Below are 18560 nucleotides of genomic sequence, written 5' to 3'. Positions count from 1 at the left end.
GCATCTATTCCTGCATGAAAAAGTGAATTAAAAATGTTGTAAACATGTCTTTCAGAGCATGTCTCTGTGCGTGTGTGTGTTTGTGTGTGTGTCTCAGGTTATGTTGCACAAGGGTAATCCCCTAATCCTTCAGCTATTCACCGTGATGTTAGATACACACCTGTTGAAGTAGCACCCGCCATCTATACACATACTGTACATGCACACACATATATTCAAGCCAGCACACACACACACGCAGCACCTGACAGTAGAAGATCCAGCTTTCACCTGTGAAAAGAAGGGAGATCTCATATTGGCACTCATCGCTGCTCACACACACACACGCACTCACACACACGCACACACCTGTAATGTTACCTGATAGCAGAGTGCTTGACGGAGGCTCTGGCAGACTGGTAGATAAGCCTGGTGTGGCAGTGGGTGGTCCTTTTTCTCTGTATTGATGTTGAGGTAGTAACAGTTCTCTGCTGGAGTGGTTGCTGCTGCTTCAGTCAGATGAGGTCGCTGTAGGAAGAGACGGTGAGGTCAAAGGTCGCACTGTAGTCGCTTTAATGTACTTAATACAGTGTTTGCTCTGAGATTAACTTGAGAAACGGTTCATTCACTCTCAAAATGTAAACCGAAGCTGCAGCTCACATACCAGTGATTGAGTCATCAATCCAGAGTGGATTTAAGAGACAGAATAATTTCAGTTATTTTCAACCTGGGACCCATTTCTCTATGATTTGCCATGATGATGTTTGATTGGGTTCAAATATTTGGCACTTCTCCGTGGAGTGAAAGCACCAAAGCACCAGAATTGGATTTGCTTTGGCCCTTGACTGGGTGTTGGACAGCGGCACCTCTCTCAGACTGGATCATCATGGCAGAATTTAGAAAAATAAGACCGCGTTTGAAAACACACAGAATTATCCTCTGGCAAAACAATGTGATTGTAAGTGAATGTTGATTAAAGTCCACCTTGTGAATTGATCTGACCTCATCCCGGCAATCAACAATTCCTGTACATGAAAATCAATGTGGCTGTCTGCAAATGTCAGCGACAAATCTGGTTTCATGTTCTCCTTGTTGATGAAGCAGAATAGATATGATACTTATACTGTGATTATGCATACTTAAATTGGACATGCTGTAATTAGTCTCTCATTTTGAGAGCAAATTCAAACTGCGCTAAGTAATCTTTACCACTAGGGGTGCAGAAACAGTTTACCCTTGTATATCAGCTTATCAGGTTGTTATGGACAACACCATAGCTAACATTTACTTCTTTACATAACTGCTATAGAGCAGCTTTATCATCTCATATGTTGTTGGGCTGCCATCTGATGTATACAAGTCAAATATTTACTTGCCTTTTAGCTTCAGTTTAGTTCAAACTGATATGAGGAAAGTACTGCATCTACCTGTTGTGTCTTGACTGTCGCTCATTTACTTTCTCTCTCTATACCATGCCATGCTGGATATCATATCTTAATTATCTTGCTTTTACATGTTTGGCGTGATAAACAGTGTTAGAAATCAACTGTATGGACCTCAAATCCAAAACAATGAGTTCAAAGTGGCTGAAAAGCAGCAGGGAACTGCCATTTGGAGTTGATTCTCAGTCGGATTGATAGTATTGTGTTCAACTGTTTCCACAACCATTGCAACCTCTTCATATTTGATTGAGTAATAATGTCAGAGACAGTTCCAAATGTACGTCAGGCCTATTCAATTGGCAGCCCATGAGACAAAAACAGCCCTTTAAAAACCTTAATATGGCCCTTTGATCATTTATAAATATGAAAAAAAGCATATAAATGTGATTTTATATAAAAAGAACAACATGTTACAGGTTGGCTAATTACCCCATTCATTGTGTGTGTCTGTTGTTAAGCACAGAGATACAGAGGCTGGTTAAGCAGGGGGAATTTAGGAGTTCCACTGAATTAAAAAAAAAAAAAGTTAAATACAACATTGTGTTTATTAAAACAAGAAGCTATTTCTAATCTAGGATTACAACGGTAAATTGTTTTGTCCTGTACTTTTGTACATAATGTTTAATTTCCAATTGTTAAAAGTAATTAAGTGGAGAAAAATATAAAAAGAGATGTCATCATCTGGTTCCCTGGTACTTTTCAAATCTAGCCCTTATAAAGAAGAAACAGAAAAGATCTGATGTACATCATAATCATCTACTACTCATACTACTTTATAGAGGAGCTATGGAAACTGGTTCATAGAGAAATAGCTTCTGATTCATTATGTATTTTGTTTTTTCAATGCTGTGATCATTACAAACAAAGTTCTCTTCAATTCCACTGTATTTTGGGGGAAAACCACTAAATGGACAGTTTTAAATCAGGGCAAATATTGAAGATATTCATTTGTATTGCTAAATACAACTAAAGGAAAGTGAGATCCTATTGTCCTCTCAGTGAATACCTCCAGCGCTCTGAAAAGGGATTTAATGCAAGGTTGTTGATATTCACCTGATATTTTTTTTCCAAGTAGGTTTGAATATAAGCAAATACACTGCACCTTATTGACATCTTTTTGTATTTTCTTTACCAGGGTCCTCCAGGATCTCAGCCTTCCCCACACACGCAGCCTCCCCCACACAACCCCAGTAATCCCATGATGGGACCTCACGGACAGGTAAGACTCGCTCACTGGCTCGCTCACTCACTCGCTCACTCACTCACTCACTCACTCACTCACTCGCTCACTCACTCACTCATACCATTTTACACCAAAACTAGCATATAAATGCAGGCGATTGATCATTTTGTCTATTGCCAGTAGATGAGTTTGCCTTTTTGGTTTGTTCCTCATGTGTTGCTTGAGAGCTGAAACTCAACTGATGTGTGTGCAAGAGAATAGAGAGAAAATGTCTTTAAAAGTCTCCGTGTGTTTGGCTCTCAGTACTTTTGCAGCCTCTAACTGAATCACTGTGGTTTGAAGTTTTTGAAGTTTCTCTCCTCCTGATGACAACCCAACATTTCCTCATTTTGCTGCTTCATAATAAAAGCTTTTAGATAACAAGGTAACAGGGAACTTTTATTATGAAGAATATATAAGAAATAAGATGTTTATGCACTGTTCAGACAATCAGGTAAAGACTAGTTTTCCTGCAGTTACATGCAGGCTTCTGCTGAAAAGAAGCCAATGAAAGGAGGTGAAGCTGATAAATACCCGTGACTACTGCAGTCATTTGACCTGGGAGAAAATGTGGATTGTACCCTTTCCCATTGAAGACAAAAGCCAGATGTTAGTGGCTGTTAGCAGGCCATAATGCCTCAGCACTGGCGTCAGCCGTGGCCAGAGTTGTTTTTGTTTGAACATTTGTCTGGACGTACGTACATCTGTCCCATTCTTGTGAATGTGATATTTCAGTAATGCCTTCACAGAATTTCAAATGTCCACTTGGACTTGAGAAGAATTTGGAGGTCAAAGGTCAAGGTCCCATTTGCCCCAATCTCATGAACACGATATCTTAGGAACACCTGGAATTTCTTCTAATTTGATCAGAACTTGGGGGTCAAGTCCACTAGGACCTTACAAGACATGTTTTTGGCCATAACTCAAGAATTGTGCAAACATTGCACACAAATGTCTGAAAGGTCAAAGGTCAACTTCACTGTGACGTCATTATGTTCTTCAAAAAAACTTGAAGCTCTGTATCAGTCCTCTGTACATTTGGCAAAAATACACTTTAAACAGCTTATTGTATTCCTTCATTGTCTTCACTACATACATTATATGAGTCTGGACAGACATGGATGTAAACTGCAACTTGTCTGGTTCGCGGAGGACGACCATCACAAGGCGGTAATGCCATTTTGTTCAAGAGGGTCCAAGGGGCTTCATTCACTCGCTCACTCACTCACTCACTCACTCACTCACTCACTCACTCACTCACTCACTCACTCACTCACTCACTCACACAACAGCAGTGTACAAACAGCACACAGGTCCCTTGTTGTGCTAACAGACAGGACAGGCCGCATCCACGATGGTGGGTTGGATGAATAATTTAGCTGTGTTGGCCCAGCTGTAAGGAGCGGAGGTGCATCTGGAGGGCCTTCTCTCTCCCTCAGCCCAGCACTCACCATCCCATAGTCCATCAATAGACCATTAATATTGCAGCAGAGCCTGACACGGTGCAGCTCTTCGTGCACAAACCCACCACAACATGGTCAAAGGAGGAGAGGAGAGGAGAAGTTAGACAGGAAAGAGAAGGAATAGAAGAGAAGCAAGGAGGGTAAAAAAAAGAGTAGTAAGTCAGTTCACACCTCATGGGCTTAGTGAAATTATATAACCTGTTCTCCACTTACCCCAAACGCTCACACGTACAGCGACACACAAAGCATACAGTACATAATTACCACTGAAAGCTAGTCTCCTGTTGTATTTGTGTTGTCTGTGCTTATCTCTGTGTGAAGATGATGATATGAACATTATACTGCTGCTCATGCTCCGTGACCAAAACACACAACTCTTACCCGATCTGCATTCACATCAGCATGTTTCCCCTTGATACTAAAATAGTTGGATTGAGTTTGGAATTAATTCTTATCATCTGACGCTGAAATATGGCTCGCTGGATGTGGGTATTTGTAGTTGCAGCAGCGTACTCTCATAGGTAATTCTGAAAACCATCTGTCTGGGGTGCTTTACATTATTTACTAGCTGTGTGCTGGCTCTGTATGTGTGTCTCTGCTGGCCAGCCAGCTTTCGTCCCCTCTCTCTGCTGAAACATCTGTGTGCATCTTCACTTTCTGCTATGAATCACACTATCCAGGCTGCATTTTTTTGTTGCTCTGCTGTCTGGTGGTGATAGAGACACAATGAGGAAATGTCCAGCACATGTGCAGCTGCACAAAGCAGGCAAACACTGAGATGTAGAACACTTCCTCCTCCTTGTACAACTTCGTCCTCCCATCCGATTACTATGTCATGTTCCTGTTCTTTTTCTGCTCCACCCCCCTCCCCCCTGCTATATTGTTACTACAGTCCAAAGTTTCCGTCCTGCTTGTTTTCTCCCTCTCTCTTATCTCTCCTTCTTTACCTTTATCCTAATGGATTTTACCACCTGAGGTCTTACTTTCCAAAACTTAATGACAAGCCCCTCCTTCTTGGTGAATGTAACAAAACTACTACAGTACATTATTCTTCAACACAATAGCTCCCCCTGCTGACCTGCAAAGATAACACCTCAAAACTGGGCAGGTTGGTAACAGAAAGTCAGGTTTACTGAGCCTTTTGTGCCGCGTTTCATTGCCTACAAATGAAAAGAACTGAGGCAAATATTGTGATTAATCTGTTAAATGTGGAAATGAAGAGAGCTGCAAAGATATACTAAGGGAAGAGGCGAGGAATGGAGTGATATCAAAATTTCCTGGCACGATTATACTGGTCAAAATGATTGCAATTCACAATATTATACAGATAATCCAAATATGCTTAAATCTCTTAAAGTGGCAGTAGAACATAGCCTACTGGAATAACTTTACGTCACATTTTGTTAAGAACGAATTTAGATTTTGGAATGGTTGGAAAGATGTGTGTAAAATAAATTAAGACTCAATATAGGACTGTATGTTGGTGAGATTAACTTCTCTTTAAAGTCACTCTTGAGGAGATTGACAATAATCCTGATTCATGATTATTCCGATAATGGAAATTCACCGCGACCAATTTATTGTGAATGTTTTCAAAATCAAATATCCGCCCATTCCTCGAAGAAATGTTTAATTTTGGCTTAATGCAATAATAAAATTATCATATTAGTGTTACTAATATTAGTAACACAATATAACAGCATCTCAAAAGACGTGAAGTAAAAAAAATGAACAGATGACACAATATTTGTCCATCTTAACAACAAACAGCAAATGGTGGAGCAGGATTTATGGATGTGTGGTTATTAAGCTCGAATTTGAAGTTCAATCTGACATCCACTGAGCTGATAATGACAACGGCACGCTGAGACATGTACACTGTGCTGGTTTCTGTATTTTAGTTCATGCATTGTTTTATGTCATTTCATCTCTATCTCTACTCTGCTCCATCCATTACACAAATTTTACAATAAATAAACATTATCAAAGTGTATGAGTATCTGAACATAATTTTATTTTATTTTTTCATATGAGATTGACAAATGTTGTGGACTATAGTATCGTAATTAATTCTTTCTAATCGCTGTCTTTAGAGAAAATCCTGACATTAGCGCTTCATTACAGAATTCATTGATTTTAGCTGCTGTCTTCATGAATTAGCTGCTAATTCAATGAAGTGCAAAATGCACTTTGGCATTGTGAGTTTTCTTGTGCATTATCCTGTTTTAGAGTACTGACATTGCACTTGATTAAAACAAGGTCAAGAGCTAACTTATTCTTTTGATATTTCAAAGCCCATCTGTCAAAAATTATAACAAGTTTCTGCACCAGATCATCCTGAAATGAAGCACTCATTGTCCTTCTCGTGTCCTTCCTGCAGCCATTCATGTCTCCACGGTACCCAGGTGGCCCAAGGCCCTCCCTCCGTATGCCAAATCAGCCTCCTGGGAGCATCCCCGGGTCACAGCCTCTCTTGCCAAACAGCCTGGACCCCACCAGACCTCAAGGTATTGACAAAACCTGTGGTGTTATTTTAGAAAGGCTGCACTTTGCAGAGTAATCTCATATTGGCTTCTGAATGAGAACATTTTCTCCTTATTTATGGGATTATTATTGATCTGAGCAGCGCTTCTGTTCTAACAAGCTGCACTCTGCATGTCTCACCACAGGACATCCAAACATGGGAGGCCCAATGAGAATGAATCCCCCTCGAGGCATGGGAGGCATGGGCCCACAGGTAGGCACCAGTTTTATTACCGATACCGATATCAATAGGCTATTGCAACTTTGAGCATAAGTTTAAGAAAATAAAACCTTTAATGTATTAATACCTGTTAATGGATACTTTGTTCAACCTAGCAATCTAAAAACATCAAGCCCAAACTGTGAAACAAATATTCTCCTCCCCCTAAAAGAAGGAATACAACCCACAACATGACTCAGTTGTGCACCACTGCTTCTGACATACAGAATTTTTAGCAGCATTTTTGATTGGTCAGCACTCAAACATTTACAACTGGGATAAATTTGATTTGTGTTATCAATATGGAGATGCTTGCTCAGCATTGTGTGCTAGCTAAAAAAGTTAACAAAATGTTACATTATTTATCAGTTAGTTAAAAAGTTTTTCAAGTTATATTGCTTGCTAGCTACTAAAAAGTTCAAATAAGTTATATTGTTTGGGAGCAGCTAAAAAGTTTGTTAATTGTTAATTGTTTTATTCTTTACTAGCCTGCTAAAAAACAGTTGGCAAGCCTATTTAGTCTACACATTGTGGCCTGACAGAGAAGCTCTAATATCTCATTTGAGAAAAACTTGTTGACAGAAATGAGAGACACATAATAAACTCAAGTGGGTTGAGTGTGTCCCTTAACTTTCTTCGTGGAACCAATCCATCTCAAAAAGGCAGTTGTTTTAGAAAATAACAAGCATTGCATTGATTGCTAACTAGCTAAAAAGTTTGTTTTTTTAAGTTACGTTGTTTGCTAGCCAGCCAAAAAGTAAAGGAAAAAAACATTATATTGTTTGTTTTCTAGCTAAAAAAGTTAACAAAATGTTGCATTGTTTTGTTTGTTAGCCCGCTAAAAAGTTAGTTAGCCTACTCATGATGGCTCGGCAGCTGTAATTTCTCCTTTGAATCCATCTCAAAAAGGCAGCTGGTTTCAAAGTTAAACTCCTCAAGTGTCAGTTTAAAGTTAATTCTGGATCACATTTTAAATTGTTGTTGGTGCAACCCAACATTTATTACTCATTCATACAGAATGAAGCACAAAGGACGCTGCTGATAAAGTCATGACAGTGGATGGTGTCCTTCAGCTCTAGCAGCCCACTGCACTCCCACTCTGCAGCTGCCACACACAGACAGATTTGGTGCTTGGACCGTCAGTTTATGAACAAATCCAATGTTTGGTTGCCCTTCATTAAGAGCCACCATAAAAACAGCTATAATGTCAAACCAGCCGCCTATAAACTGCATGCATGATAATCTTTCTTCTCCGCTGTAGAGACAGTTTTGGTTCTGCCAGCCTCGTAACTTTGCCTTTAAATGTCAGAAGCGCTCTGATGATTAGCTTGGCTCTGACCAAAGCTCACCCACTGCCAGCGCCAGTTTTACATGTTAAATCCTACTTGCCGACTCCCACCTAGGGAGACAAACAGAGGCGGAGTGCTCAGGCTGCTCTGAGCAAGCCGCCACCGACACATTTTGACCAAACATGGTGCCAATTTTGGCGCTGTTGGTTTTCCTTTTATCACTTTAATTTCTGTGGATGTGACTCAGTGTAATACATAAGATGCTTAAACAACAGTGTCCTTTTGAATTACCATTACCAGACAGCTGGTTTATTCTGCACCCAACCACCTCCCGCTCCAACATCACCTCACACAAAGACACACACGCACGCGTGCACACACACACACACACACACACACACACACACACACACACACACACACACACACACACAGACACAGTCTCCCTGTGCCCCTCGGCCCCTCTCTGTGCCACCCTGGCTCGGTGACTTTGGCAGTGAGCGTACCAGCAGCTGGTGTGGCATCTGCTCGACAAGTGTAATCGTCTGCTGAACAAAACTCTTCCTCTGAGTGGAGCTGCTCTCTGGCCTGCCCCCATAGTCTCCCTCTCTTTATATCTGTCTCATTCACACACACACACACACACACAAACACACAAGCACATATGTAGTGGCAGCCAAACCCGCCTGCTGGGCAGCCATGAAAACATACATGCAAACACGCAGAGGGGAGCACAGACACATAGAGATACATACAAACATACAGACAAACACAAACACACTCGCACACAGCTGTCCATGCTCACACACGGCTCATACATCACATAATTAAACACTAGTTAGCAGGAGACATGATCGTCACTGACCTTCATTAAGATTCAAACCTTCAGTCAGAGCAGGTGTGAGACGGCGTGCTGACTGTGAGCTCCTCTCTTTGTGCAGAACTACGGCGGCGGGATGAGGCCTCCTCCGAACTCCATGGGGCCGGGGATGCCGGGCATGAACATGTAAGTAGAAGTTTTGAAATGTTTGTGGATTTGGCTGCCTGAGAAAAAAAGACAATTTGGGCGTCCTATTTTTGTAGTTTTTGCCATTGTTATGAGCAGTTATGACAACAGTTTTTTCACCAAGACAACTGCTCAGATGTGTGGCCAGTAGGTATGATAAGACAAACCTGACACTTATTTGAAGCCGTGTGAATAAGACTGTCATACCCATGTCATGACACCTGTCATGAATATGTAAAAATGTCTTTATGTATGTTTATGACTGTTCCCATTACGTGTCATCCAGTCAGTTATGTCACATTGTTTGATATGCCTTTGTTATGACAAGTAGACATTAACCAAGACAAAAATGTGACATTATCAAATTAAAAGGAACTGTTCAACTTTATATGTAACACAACATGAAACTGTCATGTGGTCATCATTACAACTGTGTCATAAATATATTCTAGTTAGCTCATATGTTCATTAACTCATATGACAACAGTCATAAACATTCATAAAGACCCTTGTGTTCCTGACAGGTGTCATGAGTTGGTTATGACAGTGTCATGACAGTCTTATACTCACCCCTTCAAATAAAGTGTTACCTTTACTTTAATAAAACCCCAGTGTGTTCAATTATTCTATCATGTCACTAAGATTAAAATATATCACATTGCAAAACTTATGCGTACTTCTTATTCTTTACTTATAGATTACAAAATGGATATTTGTGAATATATGTCTTTAACAGTTAAAGTGCTATGTTTCTACTTAAATTTTGTATTTTCAATTTATTTTAGCTTTTATGTTACCAGGAATATTTTCATTGAGAGGCAGAATCTCTTTTACCACAGAGTCCTGGACAAGACAGCAGTATAAAAAGTTTCACACAAAAGAACAAACAACCGACTTCACATCAAAGGAATAAGCAACTGACTTAAAACAAACAGCAAATAACATCAAACAATGAATGAGTAGTATTCAGTAACAGGACATCTATGTGTGTCGTTCAAAAGGTTGTTTAGTCTGTTTCTATAATCGTCCGTGCCTATAAAATAATCTAGTTTAAGGTGACTCTCTAAAATTTTTAAGGTACAAGGAATGAAGCATGTAATTTGTCTGCATGACCTCCTGATAGTTTTAGCAGTCAGTAGAGAACATAAATAAGGAAGCAGTTCGTGCAATATCGCCTTATAAAGAAAAATGGAACAGTGCGTGAAGTAAATGCACATTTTATCATGTAAAGTCACCTCTTGTTGCCAGGAATTCTGGATTAATGTGCATATCAGCTAATATTTATCATTTAAGAAATGATGAATTAGAAGTCATTGCATGTGACAAGCGTCTCCTGTGAAGGATGCAACTTTGTCACGTGCCAGAAATCTTCAGTTACATTCCTTCATCTTTCTTTTCATCCCCAGGGGTCCTGGTGGAAGAGGTCCATGGCCAAACCCCAACACCAACTCAGTGAGTCACATTCTCTTACATCTTTATCTCCTTCATGACTGAGTGTGTTTACAATAACTGTGTCTCATGTTTGGTTTCACCTCGGGTCTATTCTCTCCGCAGATAGCTTATTCATCTTCATCTCCAGGCAACTATGTGGTAAGTGTCCCGTCATGGACTCGTGTTCGACCACGGGCCATAAATTACCTGTCATGCAGTGATATCTAACAGGCACACTGCCATCCTGATGCACTCAGCACTCCTTTCCCTTTCTCTCTCTTGCTTCTTCACCCCTCAGGGCCCTCCAGGGGGAGGCGGCCCACCAGGAACTCCCATCATGCCTAGCCCCGGAGGTGAGTTATACACTTCAGTTTCTCTTCTGATTTCTACTTTTATCCCGTGTTCACTGAACAAGGGCTCTGTCTAAGAAACATCAAACCCGTTCTCTGCCTGATACACATCTCTCTTTGGGAGAGACAGGCAGCGATAGGGCTCTAAATACTGCAAGAACTGAGCCTGAAGGAGTAGTTTTGCAAGTATAAAACACTGAAAAATGGTAAAATATTACATTGAGCTTAAGTTAGTATTATATGTGACACGTGAATGTTAAAGAATGGCAAAAGCAACTCCTAAATCCTTTTTATTCTACCTTTAACTAATCATTACATTGTTTGATAGCTACCTAAAAAGTGTTTACTAGCTTGCTAAAAAGTTAGTTAGCCTAGTTAACTTACTCATGATGGCTCAGCAGAGAAGCTGTAGGCTAATTTCTCCTCCTTCAGGGAAAAGGAATGTCTAGGTTAAGAGTTAAAGCTGAGGTTTAAAGACAATGAGGGTTTAAATTTAATCTTTCTAAAACTTAAAGTAGCTTAAAGTTTGGTGCAACATATAAAATTAAACCATGATTTAATAGGGTTTAAAAAATATTCCTTGTTGTTGCAACCCAGTCTGAGTCATTATTTTGAGATAATAAGTCATTATTTTGAGATACTAAATCATTATTTTAAGATAAATAAGTCATTATTTTCAGATACTAACACATTTTTTTAGATACTGAGTCATTATTTTGACACAGTCAATCATTATTTTGAAATACTAACTCATTATTTTGAGACTCTAAGCCACTATTTTGAATTGTTAAGTCATTATTTTGAAATACTAACTAATTTTGAGATGTTAATTCATTATATTCATTTAGAAAAAGTTTCTCATTATAACGTTTACAAGATCTTTTTTTCCATCACATTAGTGGAAATGAGCTTCTATACTAGAAAATATTCCAGTGTTGATAGCTGTGTTTTGTCATTGTGGAGACAGTTGCATAAAAGGGAAGCAGAAGCACGTCAGTCTGCAATCAAACGAGTGATCCATCTCAGCTCTGACCCATCAATCTAGTGTCTCTGTGGAGGATTAGTGGAGAACAAAACACTGTTGGCTGATATCCTGTAGATGTTCTGTTTCTGTTGGCCTGTGGAGAGCTTCTTTTTGTGTCCACTATTTATTATTTATATACGTACCTCTATTGTGATACGTTGCCGGGGCAACCTTTTTGCACAAAACGCTCCTGCTCACACGTACACCGGGAGGGAAAACATATTTCCACTGCAGTCGCCAAGACTGTGCACACACACACACACACACACACACACACACAAACCTCCCACAAAAATGCACACCTCCCACTCAGTATTGCCCCCCTCCTCCAGTCACGACAGCACAAGCTAGATTCAGGGACACTAACAGGCAAGATTTCTGCACCACTTTGCACACAATATATCCATCTCCTCCCCTATCTTTCAATCTGTTATTCTTATTTATTTATCTGTTATTTCCCTGCTTTTCTCAGTCTTCCACTCACAACTTTCTGCCTGCAATGTCAGATCAAGGTCACCGCATCCTTCTGAATCTTTTCAGGACAGACAGACACACGAGGAGCGACACAGCATGTACTGGTTGTTGCTAAGTTGCCAGGGTGTCCAACTTGGTCTAATCTCCTGATTGTAGTAATAAGAGATAATATGTTTCTTCTATTGCACATTGCAGAGAGCAATCTTTAGACTGATTGACAGACAGATTCATTGATATTATATACTGGCACTTCAAGTAACATACGGGCAGACTTTGTCCAGTTCATCAGAAATAAGAACATGTCTGGGCTGTAACTGAATATACTGAACAAATGGCTAAATTAAACTGAAACGATGTCAAATACAGTGAAACACAGTGTCGCTCCAGCCATTTCTGTGCAGCTTAGCTCGTTATTTTCCATTCAGTACCCCAAACCCACCTTAGTTTTTGGCATTTTCTTGAACAGTTGCAGATTGACTGTAAAAACAGACAGAGATAGTGTTGTGCTATAGGGTTTATCTCAAGTATTTCGACCCAACTCACATTCCTAACCCAGAATTTCAGGTGTTGCCTTCAGGCAGATGGTGCAGAATGCTGAATTTTATGTGAAACTGGTTCAAAAATTCATTCATTCCTTCTTCTATCAAATTATTAAATAGCAACAACAGTAGTATATGATTTTTATTTAGGGGCTAGAATATTGCCGTCTGTCCATTTATTATCTGTCTTGTTTACATTTGGTTTCATTATTTAAAACTGATTTTTTTGCCTGATTTCATTATTTGAAACTGTCTGGATTATACCTGGTTCTATTAATAGAATCTGGTTGATTTTAACTCGTTTTATCATTCAAAAATACCTGGTTTTATTATCTGAAACTATTGTCATTATTATTACATTTCTTATGCCAGTGAAACGGTAGCACACTCAACACGTGTTTCTATGCAAGTGTATGTACGCATGATCTATATTTGTGTTTTTGTAGTGTGTTGTGTAATGCAGCAGCTTAAAGTTTTAAATAACCAACTACTCTTTGTTCATAGATTCAACAAACTCAAGTGAAAACATCTACACAATGATGAACCCCATCGGCCCTGGTGGAAATAGACCTAATGTAAGTTATAGTCGTTCTGAATTACAATAAATAGCTTCATTTTTTTCTAAAATTCAAGATTTACGGTTTAATCTACCACCCAAGCATGCAAACAGCAATATAAATGACCTTACTGCTATTTCTCTTTAGTTCCCAATGGGTCCGGGTCCTGATGGGCCCATGGGTGGAATGGGTGCTATGGAGCAGCATCATATGAACGGATCACTAGGTGAGTAGGCAAAGTTCGTGTGCAGTGTTTTATTGAGTGAAACCTGTTACTTTCTATGAACAAAGGCCTTTAGAAGTGAGACTCTGCCCTCTTATGGCTGGTAGAGGAAATGTTCAGCCTCTTGGTATTGAACAAAACTGAAACAGATTAGTGGGGCAGTGAGCGGGCCAATTGATCCTGTAGATGTGTGAGACGTAATCAGTGAAGCCAGTGAGTTGGTGCTCATCTGTATCTGAAACAAATGGCTTAATTACAGGCCGTTATTTGTGAGAGAGCAGGCTGTTTCTCCTTGCAGTGGATATCCTGCTGAACTGATGTTGAATTAACAGGAGGACGCTGAGGATCAATTAACAGTTCTCCTTTTTTTGCTTTTCTGATCACAGGCTCTGGTGACATGGATGGGTTGCCAAAGGTAAGACTGACTGTCTGTCTGTGTGTCTATTTGTCTGTTTTGTAAGCTTTCTGTATCTTATTGTTTCATTTCATCCATGTTGTAGAATTCTCCCAACAACATGGCAGGCATGAACAATCCTCCCGGCACTCCGCGAGACGACGGCGAGATGGCAGGCAACTTTTTAAACCCATTCCAAAGTGAAAGTGTGAGTACCAGAGGAGAGAACAACATATTTATTAAGCTGGGAACAAACAAGTAGACTGTTTACAATTCTGTTCAACTGTGACAAGAATACAGGAACTGTAGATTATAGTCATATCTGCAAAATCTCCACTGATAATGCAATCAAACAGCAGGATCGCATTTAGATTTGTCCAGTCACAAAAAAATAAATGTATTTGTCACAGGAGTGATTGCTCCGTCTGGACTGAGACGCGATTACAGGGCAAGATATTTCAGAAACCTAAATGCTAAACCTCTGCACATTCGTGTGTGCTGTCCATGCAGATTTAGGGCCGGTTTCACAAATATGCCTGATTAGCTTTTCCAGGGACTAGGAAACTTTTAGGAACTTTTTTACATTTCCTCTACAGGAACCAGGGTCTAAATTAAATTCCGAGCACATTATTTTAACCACCAAAAAGTTCCTGCTCAGGGGACAGTTCTAAGATGGACTCTTAAATAGATTAACAGATGATCTTAGCTTAATTTTCTGTAATATTAGATTGAGGTAACATGGTTATGGCAACACTTGTTATATTAAAATATTTATGAGCCTTTACAAGTGATCAGTCAATGCGTGTGGCATCAAATGATACACTATAAGCACCGCAGCTAAAGACAGCTCTAATTTACAATGTACCTTAGCAGCTCTTCCTTAGGGCATCCGCTAAGGGATAGTCTGGCAAACACCCATAGAAAAAGAAGTTTCTTTGCAAAGGTTTACCTCAGAAACCTTCGTAAAACGCTAAGGTACATTGAAAATAAGAAAGGCGGTCCTGGGTGTTTTGGGTGGAAATGCCTAAAGTTAGAAGGCCAAAATTATCCGTACTGTATAGTTCTTGATTGTGTCAGGTAGGACCAGTTTGCCATGAATTCTGGGTAAAAATAAATACATTTTTCAACCAAAAAGTGGGATAATTGACCAGGTAGCATACATCTCAATATAGTACAGACGTGTGGCAAAGCTCAGATGTTGCAGCTCGTTCTTATGTGACAGAGCTCAGTTAGTGCTTCTGTTAGCTCACCAGTCAGGCTCAGCACAATCTCAGAACCCACTGGTGATAAAAGATTCAGCCTCTTGGGACAATGGTGAATGTTTTTGGGGGAGCCAGGGGATCCGTTATCCAAATATCCATGTCAAGACTTCCTCTTGAGACGGGTCTTTCAATCCAGATAACATTTTGGTATTTTCAGCTAATCTCTATCTCCTGATGTCTGCATATTATGCACATTTTAAAAAAGTTCATAAAAAGCTGCATTTTTTTCAGACAGTTTAGCCGAAATTTTCTTTGATTGCATTCTGGCTGATGCGTTTTGGCTATTTTGCTCTCCACACGGACTGTTTACCTGCATGCAACCAAAGCCTACTTAAACATGATTGTTCAGTCCAATTCAGATTATAAATGGAAACTAGAACACCATCAAAATCTTGTCCCTTGCCTACAGATATAGGTGCATACATTGTAGAGATTAGATTCACAATAGTTTTGCTGGATAAAAGAAAATGACTGACACTGTCCTCGCTGCTTTGCAGCTATTTCCAATTATAAAGCAGTGATGACATCTTTAGTTTTGAAACTAAGGTTAGTATGATCTATGCAATCTCTTTCCTGTTTTCGTTGCTCGCTCCACAACAGTTAAAATAAATAAATAAATCATGAGCCATGGTTTTGTCATTTGATGCCACTGGTCAGCAACTGTCACTGATTGCCACCATGGAAACCTAGTCCTAGTTAAAATAAGTTGTCAGTTTTGTGAAATGATATAACTTGTATCTGAACAAAATTAAGACACTGTAGACTAGTCTCAAACATCTTTGCAGAACCGGCAACTGTTCTATTTATCATAGAGTACTAGAAAATCTCCCTGATACCAGTCCTCAGGGCTAAATCGAGCTCATCCTTTATATGGTGCACAGTTTTCCCAGCTTCACCCAACACACACACACACACACACACACACACACACACACACACACATACACAGCATGCACAAATACAAGCATGAAACAGGAGCACATCATATGATTTCTCTGCTGCATGGAGAGATTGTCATATAGTGATTAATGTGAGACTGACTTACTACATTTTGCTCCAGTATCTTCACTGTGATCTGACATTCCCTAACATTTTCTTCTTGGGCTGGACTCTGCTCTGCTTGCTGCTGGTTTTTACTGACATAGAAAGTCAAGTAGAAGAAAGGGTTAATTGTGATTTGTAATGTATGCTGCAACAGGCCGGTGTACTGGACATGGCATTTAGTTTAGTTAGTTGAATTGCTTTCATCTTGTACTGGGTAGTTTAAGAAGTTTAATATAGTTTTGGCTTATCTTTTCTCCCCTCCCTCTCTTTTTCTCTCTTTACAGTATTCACCCAACATGACGATGAGTGTGTGATTTTTTTATTTTATCTTTTATTTTATTTTATTTCTTTTTCATCTCCCTTTATCCCCAATCTGCCTTTCCCATCCAACCCGGTGCGTCTTGCATTACCCTCCTCCCACCCTCCCTTCCTACCTCCTCCTCCTCCTCCTCCTCCTCGTGGATGGTGTACTGTGCCACACAGCCCCTGGGGATGCCCCTGGAAAGCAGGACTCCCCTCAAGGTCCCCCATCCCAACGCCTGTAAAATGGGTGTAAGAACATGAAAAGGCCTCCAAGCAACAGGACGGGTCTCTTCTTCTTCACTTCTCCTCGCCTGCCGGGCCTCGACACAGGGCCCTGGGACAGTAACTGCTCCAAGCCTGTCTCTCACAAACCCAAAAACCTGCCCTCATTGGTGGCATTCAAGCCCAATCAAGATGCCCCTCTCTGCGTGTACCACCGCTCCATTATATCACGCTGATCATAACTTATGAGGGCACGCAGGAGCCGAAAACTCATTCAAAAACTCTGCTCCTCCTGTGTTGGCGGGGATGATAAAACAAAAAAAGAGATGAACTGATAATGTTATTTTAGGGCAAGAATGGTTTTCATTAATTAAATGTTTGTATTTTTTGTTGTTGATGGTAATATTATTGTTATAATTTTCATAATTGATATTATTCTACTAATGTAGTTATGATTTCCTGTAAAGGGCACATTTTATCTCAGCAGCAGCATCAACAATGACAGAATAAGCACACACTCGATAAAAATGCACAATGATTTTCTGTTTACATGATTTTTAGGTTATTTGATGTCTGTTTCGTTTTTTTTTGTCACAGTCAGTCTCACTTCACATACCTCTCCTTAAAACCTCTTCTGAACTTGTAGCTCGAGTCTTTGCCACCTAAATGTTTGTAGCATAATTTGAATAACCTTTCAAAATAAGAGCGACTGGGATAATTGGCCCTTCCTAAGTCCCACCCCTCTCTGCTCTGTGCTCCGATAAAAGCTGAGCAAGCTGGGTTACTGCCAGAACCTCCGTCAACTTTCTCCTTTCCTGTTTCCTGTACTTAGATGTGCTACGTGCCATGCCTCATCTATGTTGAAAAGAAAACCAAATTTTGAAGATATGAAGTTACATTTTAAGTTAGCCAGTGCAGAAAAATGCAAGCTAACTTTCTATCTTATGATGTGGATTAGGTAGCTAATTATGTAACATTTTGTCAACATTCAGTATCATCAGAGGTAACAACTGATGTACATTTCAACATAAATGAGCCGAGCACACATCGTATTTATGTACAGGAAAGGAGAGAGGAGAAAGCTGACAGAGGCGTAAGTATCTCGCTAAAACTATCCATACAGTTGAAACAGAAGCTTTTTTCTGGTACAAAGTGTCTGCTGATGCACCTGAATGATCTATCTTGTCTTAATAAGCACCCCTCCTCACATACTTCTATGTTTTTACCGCATGTTAATGGCTCCGATGAAGGTGCCAGTTTTCATTCGGTAATAGGCGTGAGAGCATCTCTTCTGTGGATTTGTCTGTAAATACAACATATTTAGCTTGTATTGTGATTGTTTTATTATTTGTTATTTACAAGTTGTCTGTGAATCCTAAAACGTGGCTCCTACCCCTTCATCATCACTTTTGTTTGGTATCAGCCTCACTGTGGACTCCAAGCAGCACTGTTTTCCTCCCAGGATTCTCGCTGACGTCCCTTTTTGGATGGTGGAGTTAATTGCAGGACCTCAGAGACACTCGTGACTCCTGCTTCAAGTTTGGGTTGAACTCACAGATCCTGTATGATCCACTTTCTTAACCCAGACAGGAC

The 18560-nt window shown here is 40.0% G+C and overlaps 1 protein-coding gene across 2 annotated transcripts in view; it reads left to right on the top strand.

The window, feature by feature from the left end:
- Positions 1 to 17712, top strand: part of ssbp4 (single stranded DNA binding protein 4) — a 120486-nt gene extending 102774 nt beyond the window's left edge. The window contains exons 6-17 of one of the 2 annotated variants that reach the window (XM_084722962.1): positions 2557 to 2640; positions 6487 to 6613; positions 6776 to 6843; positions 9080 to 9144; positions 10551 to 10596; positions 10699 to 10734; positions 10874 to 10928; positions 13467 to 13537; positions 13667 to 13745; positions 14129 to 14157; positions 14243 to 14344; positions 16926 to 17712. In XM_084722962.1, coding sequence (XP_084579088.1) covers positions 2557 to 2640; positions 6487 to 6613; positions 6776 to 6843; positions 9080 to 9144; positions 10551 to 10596; positions 10699 to 10734; positions 10874 to 10928; positions 13467 to 13537; positions 13667 to 13745; positions 14129 to 14157; positions 14243 to 14344; positions 16926 to 17006 — 843 coding nt within the window. In that variant the 3' untranslated portion in view covers positions 17007 to 17712. Of the gene's footprint in view, positions 1 to 2556; positions 2641 to 6486; positions 6614 to 6775; positions 6844 to 9079; positions 9145 to 10550; positions 10597 to 10698; positions 10735 to 10873; positions 10929 to 13466; positions 13538 to 13666; positions 13746 to 14128; positions 14158 to 14242; positions 14345 to 16726 lie in introns of both variants that reach the window. The other variant, XM_084722964.1, reaches the window with a different exon arrangement.
- Positions 17713 to 18560: the final 848 nt, after the last annotated feature.

Source organism: Lutjanus erythropterus, chromosome 7 (assembly GCF_056507025.1).
Source record: "Lutjanus erythropterus isolate fLutEry1 chromosome 7, fLutEry1.hap2, whole genome shotgun sequence".
NCBI classification, from domain to species: Eukaryota; Metazoa; Chordata; class Actinopteri; order Lutjaniformes; family Lutjanidae; genus Lutjanus; species Lutjanus erythropterus.
The sequence above is the reverse complement of the archived record's forward strand: the minus strand, read 5'-3'. Positions and strand labels throughout refer to the sequence as shown.